This window comes from Bos mutus, chromosome 4 (genome assembly GCF_027580195.1).
Source record: "Bos mutus isolate GX-2022 chromosome 4, NWIPB_WYAK_1.1, whole genome shotgun sequence".
Taxonomy (NCBI): domain Eukaryota; kingdom Metazoa; phylum Chordata; class Mammalia; order Artiodactyla; family Bovidae; genus Bos; species Bos mutus.
Window position 1 is genome coordinate 87,371,857 of NC_091620.1, and position 18,991 is coordinate 87,390,847.

General features: G+C 43.9%; 1 protein-coding gene across 2 annotated transcripts in view; it reads left to right on the forward strand.

The window, feature by feature from the left end:
* The first annotated feature begins 421 nt into the window (after window positions 1-421).
* Window positions 422-18,991, forward strand: part of RAPGEF5 (Rap guanine nucleotide exchange factor 5) — a 234,995-nt gene continuing 216,425 nt past the window's right edge. The window contains exon 1 of one of the 2 annotated variants that reach the window (XM_070369748.1): window positions 422-724. In XM_070369748.1, the coding sequence (XP_070225849.1) occupies window positions 494-724 (231 nt within the window). In that variant the 5' untranslated portion in view covers window positions 422-493. The remainder of the gene's footprint in view (window positions 725-18,991) is intronic. The other variant, XM_070369747.1, reaches the window with a different exon arrangement.

Consider the following 18,991-nt stretch of genomic DNA (forward strand, 5'->3'; position numbering starts at 1 on the left):
GGAAAAAAAAAAAACAAAACTACCTTGTGCGCCCGGGCGGGGTGGTGGTGTTCCCCACTTCCTAGCTCACGGGTCGAAGTTCAGGTCGAGCCCGGCATGCAGGAAAATGGGGTGAAGTGGGACTTTTCAGCCTAAAGGGAGTAGGGGGATGGGCCGGGCAGTGGAGTGGGTTTGGTGGTGGATTCTGGGAATCCGCACCTGTGGAAGAGACGGTGCTCAAGGTTCGGGGAGTGGCTGCGGGGGCCGGGTCCGCAGGCGGAGGTGTGCCGCGGCGAGGGCGGGGCGGGGCGGGGCCAGGCGCACCTGGGCGGAGAGGGGGAGGCGCGCGGGGCTGAGCCTGGCGGGGGCCGCGGCGCGCGCCAATGGGCAGCGGCTGGCAGCGCGCCCCGCGCCCGAGCCGCAGTCGCGCCCTCTTGCTGCCTGGCGAAGGCGCGGACGGCGCGCGGAGGCGAGCGCGGGGAAGAGCCGCCGGCGCCACTGCCGCCGTCAGGGCATGAGGATGGCCGTGGGTTCCGTCAAGATGCAGCCGCCGTGCGAGAGCCCGGCTCTGGCCGCGGTGGCGGCCGTGGCGGCGGCGGACGGCGCCCTGCGCCGCAGCCCCAGCGCGCGCGAGCCGGAGCGTGAGCAGCTGCCGGTGCCTCCGCGGCCGCGGCTGCGGGACCTGCCGGCGCTGCTGCGGAGCGGGCTCACCCTGCGGAGGAAGCGCAGCGCCGCTGGGGGCCGGGTGAGTGGCCGGGTCTTGCGCGGCCGGAATGGGCGTGGGAGGAGCGCACGTGGAGCCCGCGCCCACCCTCCGGGGCGGCCGAGGAGGGCATCTGGAAGTTGGGGAGGTGCCGCGAGTGGGGCGCTTGTGCCGGACTAAGCAGAAGAGGGGCCCGGGAAAGCGGGGTCGTGGGGTGCCCCCCGCGGAGCGGCGGTTTCCCTCTCCCTTAAGTGCACCTGACTTAGCCCAAGCGCACCTGGATTCTGGCCGCGGGACCGTGAGCATCGCTGGAAGAAGGGCCGTTTGCCTTTCTCTAGAGGGGGAGCTGCAGGTGTCCGGTGCCTAACGGCCGGCCCTGTCCCAACAGCGAGCCCAAGGCCCCAAGCGCGGGACCTCAGTTTTCAGGAGGCATGAGACGTGTGCACTGCTGTCGGACGCCTCGTTGCAAGCTTTGGGCACCGACACTGGCTCTGGCCGCCGCCACGGCCGAGGGACAGACGCCGGAGTTGGAAGTTCCGGGGCGATCTGTAGCTCCTGGGCTCTCCAGTCGCCAGCACTTAGTTCTCGGCGACGCCCCCAGAATCTTAAATATTGACTTCCTGCTGGTGTGTTCGGTAGGATTTCCTGGTGGAGGAGTGTCCCTCGTTGGGTTCTAAGTGCATCTAATGGCCCGAGCAGGTCAGACATGTTTTGTGGTTAAGAGAAGCGGGACGGCCTGGGATCTCTCATAAGTCACTCAGCAGGCACTACTGACTTACGGGTGTCCCTGCTCACCAAGGCCTTGGGCACCTTTGGGAGGTTTTACTTAGCTTTTAAAATTTTTGCATCATTAAGGAGACATTACCAAGAAGGTACCACAAGGTAGACATTTTGGTCTGCAATTTTGAAAAGAAGTGGTTGTCTATCTTAAAAGATCTTGCTGGGGGACTTCCAGCTCTTGAAAGATATGTTTGTGAAACTTGAGCGTTAGGGAGAAATACTGGGTTTAGTATGGCTTCCTTTGGGCAGGAAAGGGTCTGAATTAATGTTGAGTCTTTGGCCTTTCTAGGCTGTGTACCTCCTTCCCTAAGAATTCTTCCCACATAGAGATGACTGTACATGATCTACCTTAGAAGGATGTTTTGAGGATTAGCTGAGCAGTAATAGGACATCTTTAGGTCAAATGACCAGGGGAGTTTAGGAATTACTGCAAATGACCTTACCATGTGGTGTACAGGGTACAAAGAAAGTGAGGAAATGTGTCCCAAAGATATGATAGCTAAATAAACACAAAAATCAGAGTTAGAGACTTTCCAGGAGTCTAGGGAAAAGTAGGTTAAATCGTATTCCTGTTACCCTTGATAGTTATTTTTTCACTGCACAGAATACTGAGGACATGAGGGCAGCCAGGCAGTCTGTGAGGAGGATCGCCCAGGGTTTCTGTGTAAATAGATCTGGCGTGTTCTTCTGCATAGAGACTTGAATTTCCCCCTGTCTGGGATGTTGTGGTGTACCTTGCCAAAATACATATTTACTCTTATTAATTATTTTGAATGTGGTTACTTCAAATAAGATATACTTTATTAGCCCTTCTTTGGTTCTAATATTGTATTAGTTCTCCTTGTGACATTCCAAATACATTTCATAAGTGCAGGGCCAGTTTTGTTTTTTTTTTTTTAAATTGGGGGAAGATTGTCAAGTTTTCTGACATTGGAAACCCATAATTTTCAACTGTTTTCCCTCCTTTGGCTTTGGAACCACCTTTGTGATCATGGAACCTTCCCATCAAAGGAGTTGGAAAGGGTTTGAAAGAAAGAGAAAAATAGGTGAAATATGTATTAGTTTGTTCAGGCTACCATAAAAAAAATACCATAGACTTACACAACAGAAACGTATTTTCTCACAGTTTTGGAGGCTGAGAAGTGCAAGATCAAGGTGCCTGCATATTTAGTTTCTGGTGAGAACACTTCCTGGCCAGTAGACAGTCACCGTCCCTCTATGTCCTGATGTGACCATTCCTTGGTGCCTGTGGAGGAAAAGAGATGGCCTTCTCTCTCTTTTTTCTTTTTTTAAACTGAAATATAGTTGACATACAATATGATGTTAGTTTCAGGTGTACCACATACTGATTGGTACTTGCGTACATTAGAAAATGACGTAATGATGTAATGCTAGTTACCATCTGTTCCCATACGAAGTTATTACAGTATTATTGACCATATTCCTTATGCTGTATATGACATCCTCATGGCTTATGTATTTTACAACTGGAGGCTTATACCTCTTATTCTTGTTCACCTGTTTTGTGCTACCCCCATCACTTGTTTATTCTCTGTATCTCTACTTTCATTTTGTTTTGGTTTTTAGATTCCATATGTAAGTGAGATCATCCAGTATGTTTTTCTCTAGCTTATTTCACTTAACATAATACCCTCTAGATCCATCCAATGGATTGGTTGTCACCAATGGTAAGAATTCATTTTTTTTAATGGCTGAGTCATCTTTCATTATATGTATATACCCCATCTTCTTGATCCATTCATCCATCAGCGGACACTTCACTTACTTCCATATCTTGGCTGTTGTAATAGCATGGCAGAGAACATAGGGGTGCATATATCTTTTCCAATTAGGGTTTTTGTTTACTTTGGATTAATACCCACGTGTGAGATTCCTGGATCATATGGTAGTTCTATTTTAATTTTTTGAGGGATCTCCATCCTGTTTTCCATAGTGACGGTGCCGATTATAACCTTAACCAGTGGTACGGCAGGATTCCCTTTCCTGTGTATCCTCCCCAGCACTTGCTGTTTGCTGTCTTTTTGATGATAGTCGTTCTGACAGGTGTGAGGCGATATCTCATTGTGGTTTTGGATTCGTTTCCCTGATGATTAGTGATGTTGAGCATCTTTTCATATGCCTGTTGGCCATCTGCTTATGTTCTTTGGAAAAATGTCCCTTCAGGTCCTCTGCCCATTTTTTGTTTTTGGTGTTGAGTTGTATGAGTTGTTTGCGTATTTTAGATCAACTCCTTGTTGGGTATATCATTTGCAAAAAGTTTACGTGCTCCCATTCAGTAAGCTGCCTGTTCGTTTTGTTGATGGATTCTTTCACTGTGAAAAAGCCTTTTAGTTTGATGTAGCCCCTTTTGTTTATTTTTTCTTTTGTTTCTCTTGCCTAAGGAGACAGATCCAAAAAAGTATTGCTAGACTGATAGCAAAGTGTACTGCCTATGTTTTCTTCTAGGAGTTTTATGGTTTCAGATCTTATGTTTGTAAGTCCTTAATCTGTTTTGAGTTTGTGTATGGTGTTAGAAAGTGGTCCAGTTTGATTCTTTTGCCTGTAGCTTTCCCAACTCTATTTATTGAAGAGGCTGTCTTTCCTCTGTTGTATGTTCCTCATTTGTCATAGATTAACGTGGGCTGCCGTCTATGGGGTCGCACGGAGTCGGACACGACTGAAGTGACTTAGCGGTGGCAGCAGCAGCAGTGTGCTGTATAAGCATGGGTTATTTCTGAGTTCTCTATGTGCCAGTACCACATTGTTTTGATATAGATACTGGCATCTGTGTATGTCTTTTTGTACCAGTACCATACTGTTTTAATGACTGTACCTTTGCAATATAAACTGTTTGAAATCAGGGTATGTGATACCTAGAGCTTTGTTCTCTCTCTTAAAACTTGCTTTGACTATTTGGAGTCTTTTGTATTTTCATACAAATTTTAGAATTTTTTGTTCTGATTCTTCGATCTCTCTCCTTTTCTTATAAGGCCACTAATTCCATTATGGAGACAGCACCCTCATGACCTATCTCACCCTTAGTACCTCCCACAGGCCTTCCAGATACCAGCATCTTGGGGCTTATGGCTTCATTAATTTTGGGGGAACACAAATATTCAGTCCATAACAGAAGTGTTTGATGGAAAGAGAAAAACACAAGCAGTGTGTATCAAACCAGTGGGTGACTTGTAAACACCTGGGGTCATGTGGTTAGCCCCTTGGTTAGGGCAGTGATATTAATGCAAGTAAATCATGGCTAAGCTCTTTGTGTGGACCTTCAGTTCTGTATGTCATGAGCTGTACTTCTGGATTATAGCTGAGTGATTATAGGGACAAGTTAGCACAGATTCATTACCACTGGTAAGAAAGTAGCTTTGTGTATTACACAAGCTGGTAGGAAAGTTTGCAACTTCTGTATTGACCAAGATCTGATTTAGGAATCTGTGTGGCCCTTGCCCATGCTGCCTTGGGCTGTCCCAGATCTTAACAATCTGACATCAACTGTCATCAGATAAGCTCTTTGTGAGTTGTGTTGCCCAACCCAGGTGGCTCGTAGGCTGTCTCTTATTGGGAGAATATAAGCTGACATTTGATTGTTACTATAGAACTCCTGGTTCCTTGGTTCAGTCACTTATTGTCATACTGAATTCAGAATGCAAGCTGATTAAGACTCTTTGCACCTCTTTAGGCTAGGTGGAATGACTAGCTTTTTCTTAGCTGCCTCCTAAAAAATCACTGCTAAGATAAGGGACAGATTGACTTTACACCAAAACCATTTAATTTTCTTTTTTAACTTTGTGTTGGGGACATTATGAAAGAACAATGTAATTACTTCCTACCTTTAGCTATTAACATTTTACCAATTTCATTTCACTTATTTCTCTTTTCCCCACTTTTCTTTTGTGAGGGACTGGTGTATTTTAAAACAAAATCCTAAATATTGTGTCATCTCACTCATTAGTGTTTCAGTTTACATCTCTGATAAGGACTTTGTTCCTTAAGAAAAAAGTGTGCCTTTCTTGCATAAAATTTTAATAATAATTCCTTAACATAATTCCCATATTTAATTTTTCTCAGAGATGTCTTTTCACTTATGATTGGTTGCAACCAGGAATTAAGGTCCATGCATTGTGTTTGGTTGTTAGGTTTTCAAATCTATTTTATTTTATAACCATCTCCTCCCCCCGTTTCTTTTTTCATGCCTTTGATGTGATGGAGACAGCAGGTCGTTTGTCAAGTAGAATGTCCACTTCTGGGGTCACTTCTTACTTGTGATGTTGTCTAGTTTGTTCATTTATTTTCCATGTTTCCTGTAATCTGGCAGTGAGATGTAGTGGCTTGATTAGATTCAGACTTAAGAGCGAACATTCTTGGTAGGTATTACTGTGTATAATCTGTTGCATCGCATCACGAGAGGCATGATGCCTGAATGTGTCCCTGCTTGAGATAACAAGAGTGATTAGTGGGTTCAGGTGGGGTCAACTTACCTTTCTACCTTTCGCCTAATGATTGTAACACCCCTGATAGTTGTAACCCAGATCCATTTCATCAGAGGTTGCAAAATGATGATCTAAACCTATCATTCCTCTTGCATTTATCAGTTGGAATTCTGTCTATAAAGAATTTACTCTCGAAAAATAAAAAATTTACCCTCATGAACTACTTGGGTCTTCTGAAAAAAAGATTGTATAGGAAGGACAAGGGAAAGGCTTGATTTTTTTTCCCTTTTATCAATTTTCTGAGTTATGATTTAATGCCCTAGCAACCAGTGAGTTTTTTTTCTTTTTCAAGTATCAGTAAGATCTTAGATTTGTTTGTAATTTGTTTGTAAATTTGTTTCAACCCATTGAAGGCAATAGTCTTTTTTTGATGCTCAGTTTATATTTATCTCCTGCGTACTTCTTAAAAGGCCCTAGTAGTCTCTGATACCTTTCTTCCTTTTCAGCACAAGTTATTCTAAGCATATCTTTTCCCATTTCCTGGTCCAGACTCCAAATCAGCCATTTTCCCAAGGAGTACTGATTTTTTTTCTTCTGAAAACCATTCATGTCCCTCAACTTTTGCCTCTCATAGTGGTTGAGGTTTTTTTTTAACCTTCTTTTTAAGTCTTTCATCTTAAGTTTTTGTTTCATTAAAAATTCTTCTCATCAGGCTGTTTCTAAGACTGTCATTTTTTCCCTCTAATGAAATAACTGGTAGCTACATTCCTTCTTTCTATATATACTGTTGGAGCGCTGGGGCTACCTTATTTTGGGCTTTGGCTGCTAGAATATTTTCTGCAGTGTTCCACCACTTTCTTCATCTTCTTGAAATCTGTTTCATTTACCTCAATCAGAATGATTCACCGGTCGTGCCAGTTTGACTGTTCACCCAAGTCTTCCTATGATTCTCAGCCTTTGGATCAATTTTCTCTGCCTTGACCTCTTCCCTTCAGCCACTCTTCACTCAGGCAGGGTCTCAGTGGGTCTTCAGACCTGAGAAACTGGAAGTTCTCTCTTTTTCATTTACAGTCTGTACCCTGATGCACGTGTGTGTGATCAGTTCAGTTCAGTCGCTCAGTTGTGTCCGATTCTTTGCAACCCCATGAATTGCAGCACGCCAGGCCTCCCTGTCCATCACCATCTCCTGTGATCAGTCATGTCCAACTCTTTGCAACCCCATGGACTGTAACCCACCAGGCTCCTCTGTCCATGGGATTTCCTGGGCAGGAATATCAGAGTGGATATTTGCCTTTTCCTTCTCCAGGGGATCGTCCCAACCCAGAGATTGAATCCCACCCTGGTGACTCCCTCTCAAAGAAGAACAAGGCTGCCCATTTCCTGTGTCTGAGCTGGAATGCTTCAGGCCTGGCTTACCACCCTCCTCCGCTGGAAATAAGACTTTGTCGATCGAGAAACACGTTCTGCTCCAAGTTATACCAGTATGGCCAACTTATAGTCATTTTATACACATATCTCATAGGCAAAGCATGTAGTTTCTTCCTTGTATTTAAATTAAAATCAGTGCTAACACTTCATAGCACTTAATTATGTGCCTTGCAGGTTCTGGTATAAACTTTTAACGGTCACTACAAGCCTCTGTGATAGATGCTTTTATTTGCATTCTACAGATGAGGAAGGGGGTTCTCAGGTGGTGGTGCAGTGGTGATGAATCCGCATGCAATGCAGGAGATGTGGGTTCAATCCCTGGGTCAGAAAGATTCCCCTGGAGGAGGACAGGGCAACCCACTCCTGTATTCTTGCCTGGAAAATCCCATGGACCGAGGAGCCTGGTGGGCAACAGTCCATGGGGTCAAAAAGAGTTGGACACAACTGAGTGCACTTGTGTGCACTCACACATACACACACACACACACTCACATACACACACACACACACACACACAAATGAGAAAACTGAAACCTAGAGGTAACTTGCCCAAGATCACTGAGTGGGCGGGATAAGGGAGGTTTGAATGCAGCCAGTCTGGTTCCATAGTCCATGTCCTGAATTGACTCTCAAATGCACTGAGGACCTAGGGTCTATTTTTTTTCCCCTAAATGTCCATTGTTGTTGTTGTTCAGTCACTCAGCAGTGTCAAATTCTTTGTGACCCTGTGGACTGCAGCACACCAGGCTTCCCTGTCCTTCATCATCTCCCCAAGTTTGCTCAAACTCATGTCCATTGAGTTGGTGATGCCATCTAACCGTCTCGTCCTCCGTTGTCCCCTTCTCCTGACTTAAGTCTTTCCCAGCATCAGGACCTTTTCCAATGAATGCCCATAGGCTTTATAGTACCTGCTGGTATGACCTTACCCCTCTTGAGAATGGTCAGTACATGCTGTTGATAATGCCACACATTAACTTTTCTGTCATTGGAGCACACAAGGCCTTGTGGTCCTCCTGGGATTGAGGTGGAGAGGTCGGGGGAGGGGAAATGCTGTGGTTATAGGTGTGTATAGTAACTAATAGTTACTAAGATTAAAGTTCGAAGTCAGTGTGTCCTAAGCAAAAAACTCGCAGGCCTATCGTCATCAATCCAAACAGTTTGTGAATTCATCCTCCTTACTCTTTTCTTATCTGCTTATGGTAGCCTGTCAGAAGATAAAGGTCATTAAAGGAGGCATGCATCTTCCAGGAAAGGTGAGTCAGATCAGATAGGACAGCATGTGTTGGTCTTATTTAAGAAACAGTGACTTCTGGCCAGCTCAAACTTTGAGTTGCAGGGCCACTACTCTCTATCCTCGCATGTTATTCTCTGAGCTCTTGAAGCCTCATTTTCTTCCGCTGTTGTGAGATACACTGTGGGTCAGGTTTTTCTGAGAATAGAGGCAATGTCTGGGAAGCTTTGGGCACCTTGCAGCTTAAATGTTTTCTTCCCCAGCTGTATGCTTATTCTAAGCAAATGGACTTACATAGACATATTTATGGAAATCTAGGCATAAAAAATTTTGCTCTTGTATGCAGTGTCAGTTTCCAAGTTTTTAAAAATCATGGTGTCCTAACATAGAGTGATTATTTTAGGTAGTGTCTAAATACTGATACCATAACAAAACAGTCTGAGGTTCACACTTGCACTGTCTAAAATGGACTTGGCAGTAATTGGTAACTTGTGAAGCTAAAAATAGAAGGAAAGGTGGGAGAAAAGTCACTGGGGATGACTCTGAGCGCTTGTGACTTTCTTTTTGCCTCAATGTTGCATAACAACCCTGGTTAGGAATACTGATCATGCTAGTAACACTATGTTATCAAGGAGTACTTTGTGAGAGGTTATAAGATTTTATGGGAAGGCAAAGTAGTTAAAATCAATGGCTGCCCCCACCATGGTTAATTATTGTTATAATAAATCATTTATTTATAAGTCCATATGGAAAAGGGAGAGTTCAGGGACAATATCGTGGATTCTGGCATGTCTTTATCAGATTGAAATGTCAGTAGTCCTCTAAAAGGAGAAGGTATTTTCAACTTTGAGAAAATTACCATCTAGAGAGGTTTAATAGCCTTCCATGATCACCCAGGTAAGAAGTAGTGCAGTCAGAGTGGGGCCCAGGACTATCTGATTACAGTCTCTGTGGCCTTTCTGCAAAACCATGTTGTCTAAGTGTGTGTGTGTGTGTGTGTGTGTGTGTGTGTGTGTGTGTATGTCTGTGTGCATGCTCGCTCAGTCGCCAGGTCATGTCCAACTCTTTGTGACCGCATGGACTGTAGCTTTGCCAGGCTCCTCTGTCCATTCTTTAGCACTGAGCCACTGTACCCTGTTGTCTAAGACATGGATGTAATTATGACATGTTGAGCACTGAAACAGTGGGTACCCCAAGGAACTCCAGTGGTAGAATCCCTTAGTGTGTGGTATTTATATAAAACGAGGGGTGCCCTAGGCATTTCAAGTTTAGTGCAAAACACAGCTTACTTTCTTTCCAGTGTCTTAAGCAAATGGCTTCCAGGATTCGTCTTTATCCACTTGCAAGGTTTGGTGATGGCTTGAGCAGCAGCAGCTGTTTGTCATCCCTCTGCAATACCAGCCATTGTTCAAGAAACAGGAAGGTTTAGGATGACTCATTCGGGAAGCCATTGCTCTGGAGATTTGGAAACTGACTGGCTGCGTATTGCAAATAAACTTGGAGATTTATATAAAGCAAGTAGCTTCCTTTTCTAGAAGACTGGAAGAAGAGGTAGAATGAGTTTCTGATAACCCAGGATTTACGTTTCTGATGGTGACTTGTTTGATATTTAAGAAACGTCTGATTAGGAAGTGAGAACTATGCGTACCTATCAAAGTAAAAGAATCCATTTACAATTGAATCAAGTCATTGAGAATACACAAGTGTCTTTTACTAAAATTAAGCTTTGGCCCATTTATCTTTTAATGGATGTGATTACCTGAAACAAATAGCTCTCTACTTCCCCCCCCAACCCCAATCCCAGGCCTTTGCTGGAATCTGGGGTGGCACCCTAGAAAAAAGCATGTGCAGGCATAATTTTGCACCTCATTTCAGAGGGCTTGTGGATGTTCTGAAGCCTGGGTCACCACACACCCCTAGTTAGAAGGCCTTTCTTCTAGAAGCAGTACCATGGTTCTGTAATTATTTTACTTTTCATCTTTCCTTCCTCTAAAAATCTGGCATAGTGTCAGGTTCTCAGTCGGTAAATATGTCCCCAAATTAAAGCATTTTAATGGCTGGTTGAATTGGAAATTTATTCACCTCAATGCAGCAAAAGCTTCAGTGAGTCCTGGGAGGTGGTGGCCATGGTGATGATAATTGTTATTATTTAACAAATTCTCATGTAACATTCATCATCTCGGGTTGTTTGAGGTACTTTCTTGGGGTTGTTTGAGGTACTTTAAGAACATTAATCACTGAATCCTCATAACAGCCGTGTATGACTGATATTCTCTTTGTCTTCTTCTTGTCTGAAGTGGAGAATGAGGTTCACAGATGCTGGCTAGATTGCCTGAGATCACCTATTAAGTGGAGAAGCTGGGCTTTGAACCCAGGAAATCTGGCTCTGTATTCCAAGGTTTACCTATTCTGCTGCATCCTTTCTCCAAATAAGAGAATGTATTTTCTTGATTACAATCTCTTTCTCTTTTTCATTTTATTACTTTTGAAATAGGGATGTTTGTTAAATTAATATGATCATTTAATGGAATAAAACTTTTTTCATTTCAAACTATTATTAAATTGATAGTGTATGTTAAAATTTGCTTCCCAGGTGGAGATAGTGGTAAAGAACTAGCCTGCTAATGCAGGAGACATAGAGACGCAGGTTTGATCCTTGGGTCAGGAAGATCCTCTGGAGAAGGGCATGGCAACCCACTACAGTTCTTGCCTGGAGAATCCCATGGACAGGGGAGCCTGCAGGACTACAGTCCATAGGGTCGCACAGAGTGGACACGACTAAAGAGACTTAGCATGCATGCCATCTTGAAATCTTGATGTCTTAAATTAAAGCTGTAATAAGCCATGTTTTACTTTTTAAATGTAGCTGCATAGTTTATCTGTCGAAATAGCAAAGTAAATCACAGCTTTAAAATCGTGCATCCAGGTCACTCACTTCTGGATCTTTCCCATGTATGCGTGTTACTAAACTTTTGTTTGATTTTCTCCTGTTAAAAAAAAAAAATAATGCATACGAACAAAGTGTTAGTTACTCAGTTGTGTCCGACTCTTTGTGACCCCGTAGACTGTAGCCCTCCAGGCTCCTCTGTCTGTGAAATTTTCCAGGTGAGAATACGGTAACAGGTAGCCGTTCCCTCGAACCTGGATCTTCCACATTGCAGGCAGATTCTTTACCATCTGAGCCACCAGGGAATCCCAATACAAACAAAATCCATATCTATTCGTGAAGTGTGAAAATTTTAATGAGTATATTAACAATTTATCTGAGCACTGATAATTGCTTAGGTAATGCTTTAAATGACAGAGGAGAATACATATAAATTTTTTCCTACGAAAAGTATTATCTTTAAAATAATGTTGAAGGTGAAATTATAGAAAGTTTATTATTGGTTCCCTCCAGTTTTTTTTTTCCATAAAATTTAAAAGGTAAACTTCCCACATGCATTTCTTATTTTTTTGAAACTAACAGCCATGAATATACACAAGTGCCGGTAGACTTAGACTTTGAGTCACTGCACACTGTGTGGGAGATGGCAGATCTTACCTTCTGGGACTCAGTTATCTTTTTTATGTTTTACTTGCTTTTTTCATGAGGCTTTGGCCTCTCCCTTGTAAAGTGCTTTTCTTTGCTTTTTGTACCGTTTGTGTTATCTGTAGAAAAAACATAATTCAGGATTTCTAATACAGGCGAAACAAACCTTTCTAAAGTTAGAGTCCAGAAACCCAGGGCTTCTGCAATCTAGCTGGTTGTCTTCCTGTATTTTTTTCTAACTGGTCTAGCAACTCACTGCAGCCCCGTTGGTGCTTTTGCTGTTCAGTCGAATTTGACCTTGTCAGATCATTTACCTGCAGCTGTTCTGAGGTGTACACGCAAATACTTGTGATTGCCTAACACTTTTGCCTCTGGTGCTGACTGTAAATTTGTTGTACTCTCTCCTGCTGCTATTGAGGGAGGTGAACAGCTTATCACTTCTGCTTGGTCTAACACTCTAAATGTTGACTGTAAAGAACAAGCGCTACAAATGGTACACTCCATCATACTGTGTTGTGAATTTATGTATAGGTATGAGATCTTTTGTAGGAAAAAAAAAGAAACTGTGTGATGTTGCTTTTAGAGAGTAGGGGAAGTATGATGCCTGTTTCAATCCATTGAAATAGAATTTGGCTTTGTTATAATAGAAAAGACATTTTTTTCTATGTTTTGTCATTTACCGGCTGTGTGAATAAGTCAGACAACCTTTCAAGTTAAAATGGAATGCTGGTATTCTATCATGCAGTTGATGGTGGCAGAGGGGACCAGTTTTCATTTCTTGGCCCTTGTCTGTACAGCCAAGGTCTTTCTTCATTGAGATGCCAGCTCAACCCCCAGTACACTTTGGGGGCATGTTTTAGGCAGAGGGAAAGATGGGTCTTAATAGTCACCTCATCTCTGGAGTTAGAGAGCGGAAGATAATGATTTAATAGAAAGAACATTTGAAGGAGGAAGATTCTGATTAAATCGAGAATCCATCATATCAAAGTAAAAATGATGTTACCTATGAATTTGTTTCCAGAAGATTAAATCATTTGTTTGGCCATAAACAGAATTCTGGGAGAGGAGTCAGAAGAGAACTTGTGTCAGCAGCCCTTTGTATCTGGGGAGAGTTTACCAGGTGGTTTTATCTTCTTTTAGGTGAGAGGTTTGTTGCTGTTTCTTGTCATCAGGGAAAGCTATTTTTTAGATTCAGATTAGCATCAATATTTGTTTTCCTCTACTGTTTCAAATTTATGAAAAATCTTCAAATAGCACCCGCTGAAACGCTGAAATTTCTGCTCTTCTTGGCACATGACTTTTTTTAAAATAAGAAGAAGCCTGCTAGTTGTATTCTAATCTACCTCAAATATCCCACGAAGTTAGAGCTTAATGAAACTCCACAGGGTCAGTTCATCAGTAGCTGACTGTTCACACTGCTGTCATTTATATAAGGCTTTATATTTGCAGAATGCTTTCTCATACTGTGTTCATAGCTCTGAAGTAGGTATTCCTTTCTTATACAGACAAAACAAGTTACTGAGTTTTTCCATAGGCCACTTCTGTGAAGCAAAGTTAGTGCCCACCTCACAGGGGAGGAGAGGAAGCAGGTTAAAATGCACAGCACTTTTCAGACGAAACTGGTTTTGTGGAGAAGGCTTAGTGTGAGCTGCTGCTGTTGTCATCGCTGCCATCATCATTGTCTCCTGAAATGACAAATCTGAGGGATTTCAAGATCAAGCCCTTGGAAAAGCTGAAATAGATTTTATTGGCTATAGTGACCGCAACTAAGTAGGAAAATGAGGCTCAGACATCAGTATCTTGCTAAAGGTTGTAGTGAGGAAGTTCAGGGTCAAGGGCTCCTTACACCTGAAGCGTCTCTGATAGGATATCCATGGTCGTCCCCCCTAAAATGTCAAAGATGGGGTCTAAAGGAGGACTCCTCAAACAGTAGCATATACATACATGAGAATCCCTGAGAGCTTTTTAAAGCACAGATTCCCGGGCCCCAGTCTTAGAGACTTTGATTCCATACGTCATGGATGGGGCCCAAGAATCTGCATTTCTGTGCAGTTCCAGGTGATGCTGATGCTTCTGGGACACGGACCACGCTTACACCAGTCAAAAGGGCCTTAAAAGTTTGATTCCCTTCAGTGTCAGAAAATTTCTGAGGCCAGGAGTCTACCTGCTGTTCTGTTTGCCACCTTCATGATGGAAGGACAAGCCAAGATGGAAGACCATGACTATAAGAACTTAATTAGAATTAATAATACTGGAAACTACCCCTGATTGGTTTCCACAAAGTAACTGGCAGTTGAAAAAGTCATGAGCATTTGAAACACAAAGGGCCCTTGGCAGCTGGCCTACTGATTCTCTGTCCATCCCCTGTCCTCTCTGTTTCGTTCCAGTCTACACCTTGGAGCCTGCCCTCTGGATAGTCATCACTGGGGCTCCTGCCATGTGGCTTTGGTTTGGGTTCAGTCACTGGAAGGCCAGGGGAGGAGCGGAGTCAGGGGTGGGTGTCTGTGCCCTCTGCCGCTTCTCCTTTTCTGTGTAGTGCCGGCAGTGCCTGTGCCTGTCTGTTACCAGCTTCAACAGGGCAGCCTCTCCTCCATTACTTCAGCTCTCTCCCGTCTCCAGTAGACCTGTGTCTTCCCTGGTCCCTCCTGCCTGTGGCTGTTAAAGGCTTGTCATTCCCAACCCCTATGTTCTGCAACCTCTCCTGCTGGCTCTCGGAACCTCGCCCACACACCTTTGATAGGCTGTCTTTTGAGAGGACCCTTGATTGATACTGGAGTGGAAGGAAGAGCTCCCAAAAGATGGGAAGAGTGATGGTAGAAGGTGTAGCCTTGGATGAAAAGAACATCATGAGTGGAATGGGCAATTGATGGTGAAGTTTATGTCAAGGGGCTCCAAAATCACTGCCTATGGTGACTGCAGCCGTGAAATGAAAAGACACTTGCTCCTTGGAAGGAAAGCTATGACCAGCGTAGACAGCATATTAAAAAGCAGAGACATTACTTTGCCAACAAAGGTCCTTATAGTCAAAGCTATAGTTTTTCCAGTAGCCATGTACGGACATGAGAGTTGGACCATAAAGAAGGCTGAGCACTGAAGAATTGATGCTTTCGAATTGTGGTGCTGGAGAAGGCTCTGGAGAGTCCCTTGGACTGCAGGAAGGTCAAACCAGTCAATTGTAAAAGAAATCAACCCCTAATATTCATTAGAAAGATTGATGCTGAAGCTGAAGCTCTAGTACTTTGGCCATGTGATGTGAAGAGCTGACTCAATGGAAAAGCCCCTGATGCTGGGAAATATTGACGGTAAGAGAAGGGGATGTCAGAGGATGAGATCATTGGATGGCATCACTGACTCAATGAACATAAATTTGTGTAAACTTACGGACATAGTGAAGGACAGGGCAACCTGGTGTGCTACAGTCCATGAGGTCCCAAAGAGGTGGACATGACTTGGTGACTGAATAAGACAATAAGAGGTGAGGAGTGCAGGAAAGGGGTCTTTAAATTGATTCTGGATCAATCACAGAAGGTCCAAGAGGTCCCTGGGTGAGAAGCTACAACTGCTAGAATGTGACCCAAGTGTCACCCCTAAGCGTAAACTTGCACGGCGAGGGTTCAGAGGAGTTTTTAATGAAGAATGTATGTTCCTCTTCGACATTGCCTAACAGTTTGTTTTTTCCTTTCCTGCCCCTGCCGTTTCCCCAGACACCCCTAGTGTTGTTAGCCTCTACACAGGGGTCATAAGGTCTTTCTGCGGCACTTGGGTCTTGCTCCGTTTTGTCACAGTATTTTGAACATATTCTGAAGTGCCTGCCAGAACTACATTCACAAAGTAACAACTAGTGGAATAGAATAACCACGCCTTCAGTTCCTTTGCCCATGGGTTCCAGTGATGGGCATATCAATAAGATGAAAAATGCTGTTCATGGTTTTGGTCCTCAGCTACATCACCCTCTGCAGTACCCTCACCATGAAGCAGGACCATAGCACAGACTTGTACCAATTCTGTGTGTTTATCAGTTCTTTTATATTGAAATCTTATGCCCAGGTTGAAACTGTTCAACAGCTTTTAGAGTTTTTTGGTAGGGGTGGGTAGTAAAGTTTGTCTTAATCAGATCAGATCAGATCAGTCGCTCAGTCGTGTCCGACTCTTTGCGACCCCATGAATCGCAGCACGCCAGGCCTCCCTGTCCCTCACCAACTCCCGGAGTTCACTGAGACTCACGTCCATCGAGTCAGTGATGCCATCCAGCCATCTCATCCTCTGTCGTCCCCTTCTCCTCCCGCCCCCAATCCCACCCAGCATCAGAGTGTTTTCCAATGAGTCAACTCTTCGCATGAGGTGGCCAAAGTACTGGAGTTTCAGCTTTAGCATCATTCCTTCCAAAGAAATCCCAGGGCTGATCTCCTTCAGAATGGACTGGTTGGATCTCCTTGCAGTCCAAGGAACTCTCGAGTCTCCTCCAACACCACAGTTCAAAAGCATCAATTCTTCGGCACTCAGCCTTCTTCACAGTCCAACTCTCACATCCATACATGACCACTGGAAAAACCATAGCCTTGACTAGACAGACCTTTGTTGGCAAAGTAATGTCTCTGCTTTTGAATATGCTGTCTAGGTTGGTCATAACTTTACTTCCAATGAGTAAGTGTCTTTTAATTTCATGGCTGCAGTCACCATCCGCAGTGATTTTGGAGCCCAGAAAAATAAAGTCTGACACCGTTTCCACTGTTTCCCCATCTATTTCCCATGAAGTGGTGGGACTGGATGCCATGATCTTCGTTTTCTGAATGTTGAGCTTTAAACCAACTTTTTCACTCTCCACTTTCACTTTCATCAAGAGGCTTTTGAGTTCCTCTTCACTTTCTGCCATAAGGGTGGTGTCATCTGCATATCTGAGGTTATTGATATTTCTCCCGGCAATCTTGATTGCACTTTGTGTTTCATTTGTCTTAATACTTTGTCTTAAATGGTTTAAAGATAAAACAGGTCCTTGAGCTCAGATTTTCTGTTGTTACAATTCTTTAGGAAGAAGAAAAGCTCTCGAGGAAAAATGAATTCTGAATTTTTCCCTCTTCTTTCTGTGTTTTCATATACCTTTGTGTCAGAAAACATGACTTTGGGAGGGAGTTGGGAGTGTGACCTTACACAATTGAGGCAAATCGTGGTGAATCATCTCGTGTTACGTGGCACAGGTTTCAGGTACACGAGCCGTTTGTTTCTCCTGAATTTTCCCTCCTTTCTAGTTATTTATCCTGAGGTCTTGGTGGCTGGACACCCTGAGAAGATAAGACACAGAGGAGAGGATCCCAAGTCCACCAGGAAGGCCATGGTGAATTCCTGGATGGAGGCTGCCTTGACATGGTAATGTGTGAACGTCAACTGTTAGTGGAAATTGACCTGAGGGAATAAGGGGGTTCCTAGTGCAGATGATCCTCAGAGAGGCCATATCCTGTCCAGGGAACAAGGAGGAGGCCGGCATGGAGGAGGGGGGCCCCATCATAGGCTTCTTTTCCAGTCCCGCATCGTGGGATGAGGATGGTTCTTGCTGATCTGCTTTGTTTCCACCTCCTAGGGTCGGGGTCCTCCCTATGCTCCTCCCTGGGGAGAGAGCCTTTCTCTTGCTGTATCTCCATCTCTGGTTTGGCCCCAGGAGATCTCTGGGAGCCCTCTCTGGTATTTTAAGGACTCACCTCCTTACTCACTTCCTTGGGATGAGCTAGGCATCTTCATTATCAGTTTGGTTGCCTTTGGCTCCACAGGGCCTGCTTTTCCCTCCTCCTCCTCCTCCAGCTTTGTTCCCTAAGGCTGTTCTGGTGGGCTGTGCTCCCAGCTCATCTTCCGTGAATCAGCTCTCCCTATTGTCTGCTCTCCATGCTTCCCTGCACAGCCCTCCTGCTGCTTCATCCTCTTACATTCACCTGGCCCCAGCTGAGGGCTGTTTCATATAAACGAGGATGCCACAAGCCCCTTTTAGAAATCTGGGTGATTCAAACCCACTTTTACATGTTAAAGGTTCCCTCTTTTTTAGGTGATTTAAGCTCTTACAGCAGTTTTATCTACCTCTCTTCCTTAACTTCCCAGGAGAAGAACTTTTGCATGGGCTTGGATAACCACTGTCTCACTGGTCTGCACTGGGGGATGCAGAGTTTACAAACATTGTTTTCTAATTAGTTTTCATTTTCCAAACTACCTCCTTTAAATAGAGACTTCTATCTTGGTCCAAAAGATGTGTACAAGAAGGTATTGCTCTGGTGAGAACTAAGGTTGTGAAATGCAAAATCAGTTTCATTCCTTAATGGCAGTAATAAATGTAGAACCTTCATTTAAGCAGTTAGCTTTGGGAGTACAAGGCTAGACAGATGACAAAATAAAGTGGATTAATGATTTTGTTAATCAGTTCTTTCACCACAGGCAGCTTCATAATAATCCCAGACTGCTGTCCAGTGAGTCATCCTCACTTTTGCATTTCCTGATATCTTTTCTTTCTTCTAAAAATCTACGTAAGGTACCTATCATCTGATTTGTCAGGATAGTCTAGGTTTTGCCGCAATAACAAAAATACCACAAAATCTTTGCGGCTTAACACCATAGACGTTTATTTCTCATTCACTGAAAGGCCGTTTTGTGTCTGGGTGCTCATCACCGGGAGCTGTCCTCCATGTGGTGGCTCTGCTTCCATCGTAGGACATTTCTGCATCATCATCACCTTCCACTATGACTGCGAAATGTGAAGAAAGAATGGAGAACTCCACAAGGGTATTTAAATACACCTCTCTGAAGGGTGTTTTGCTGACATCCAATTGGCTGGAGCAAGTCGTATGACCTCATTCACTTCAAGGCACGGGGGAACGTGTCCTCTTCCCAGGAGCTTTGAAGGAGAAAGGAGGCACAGATAT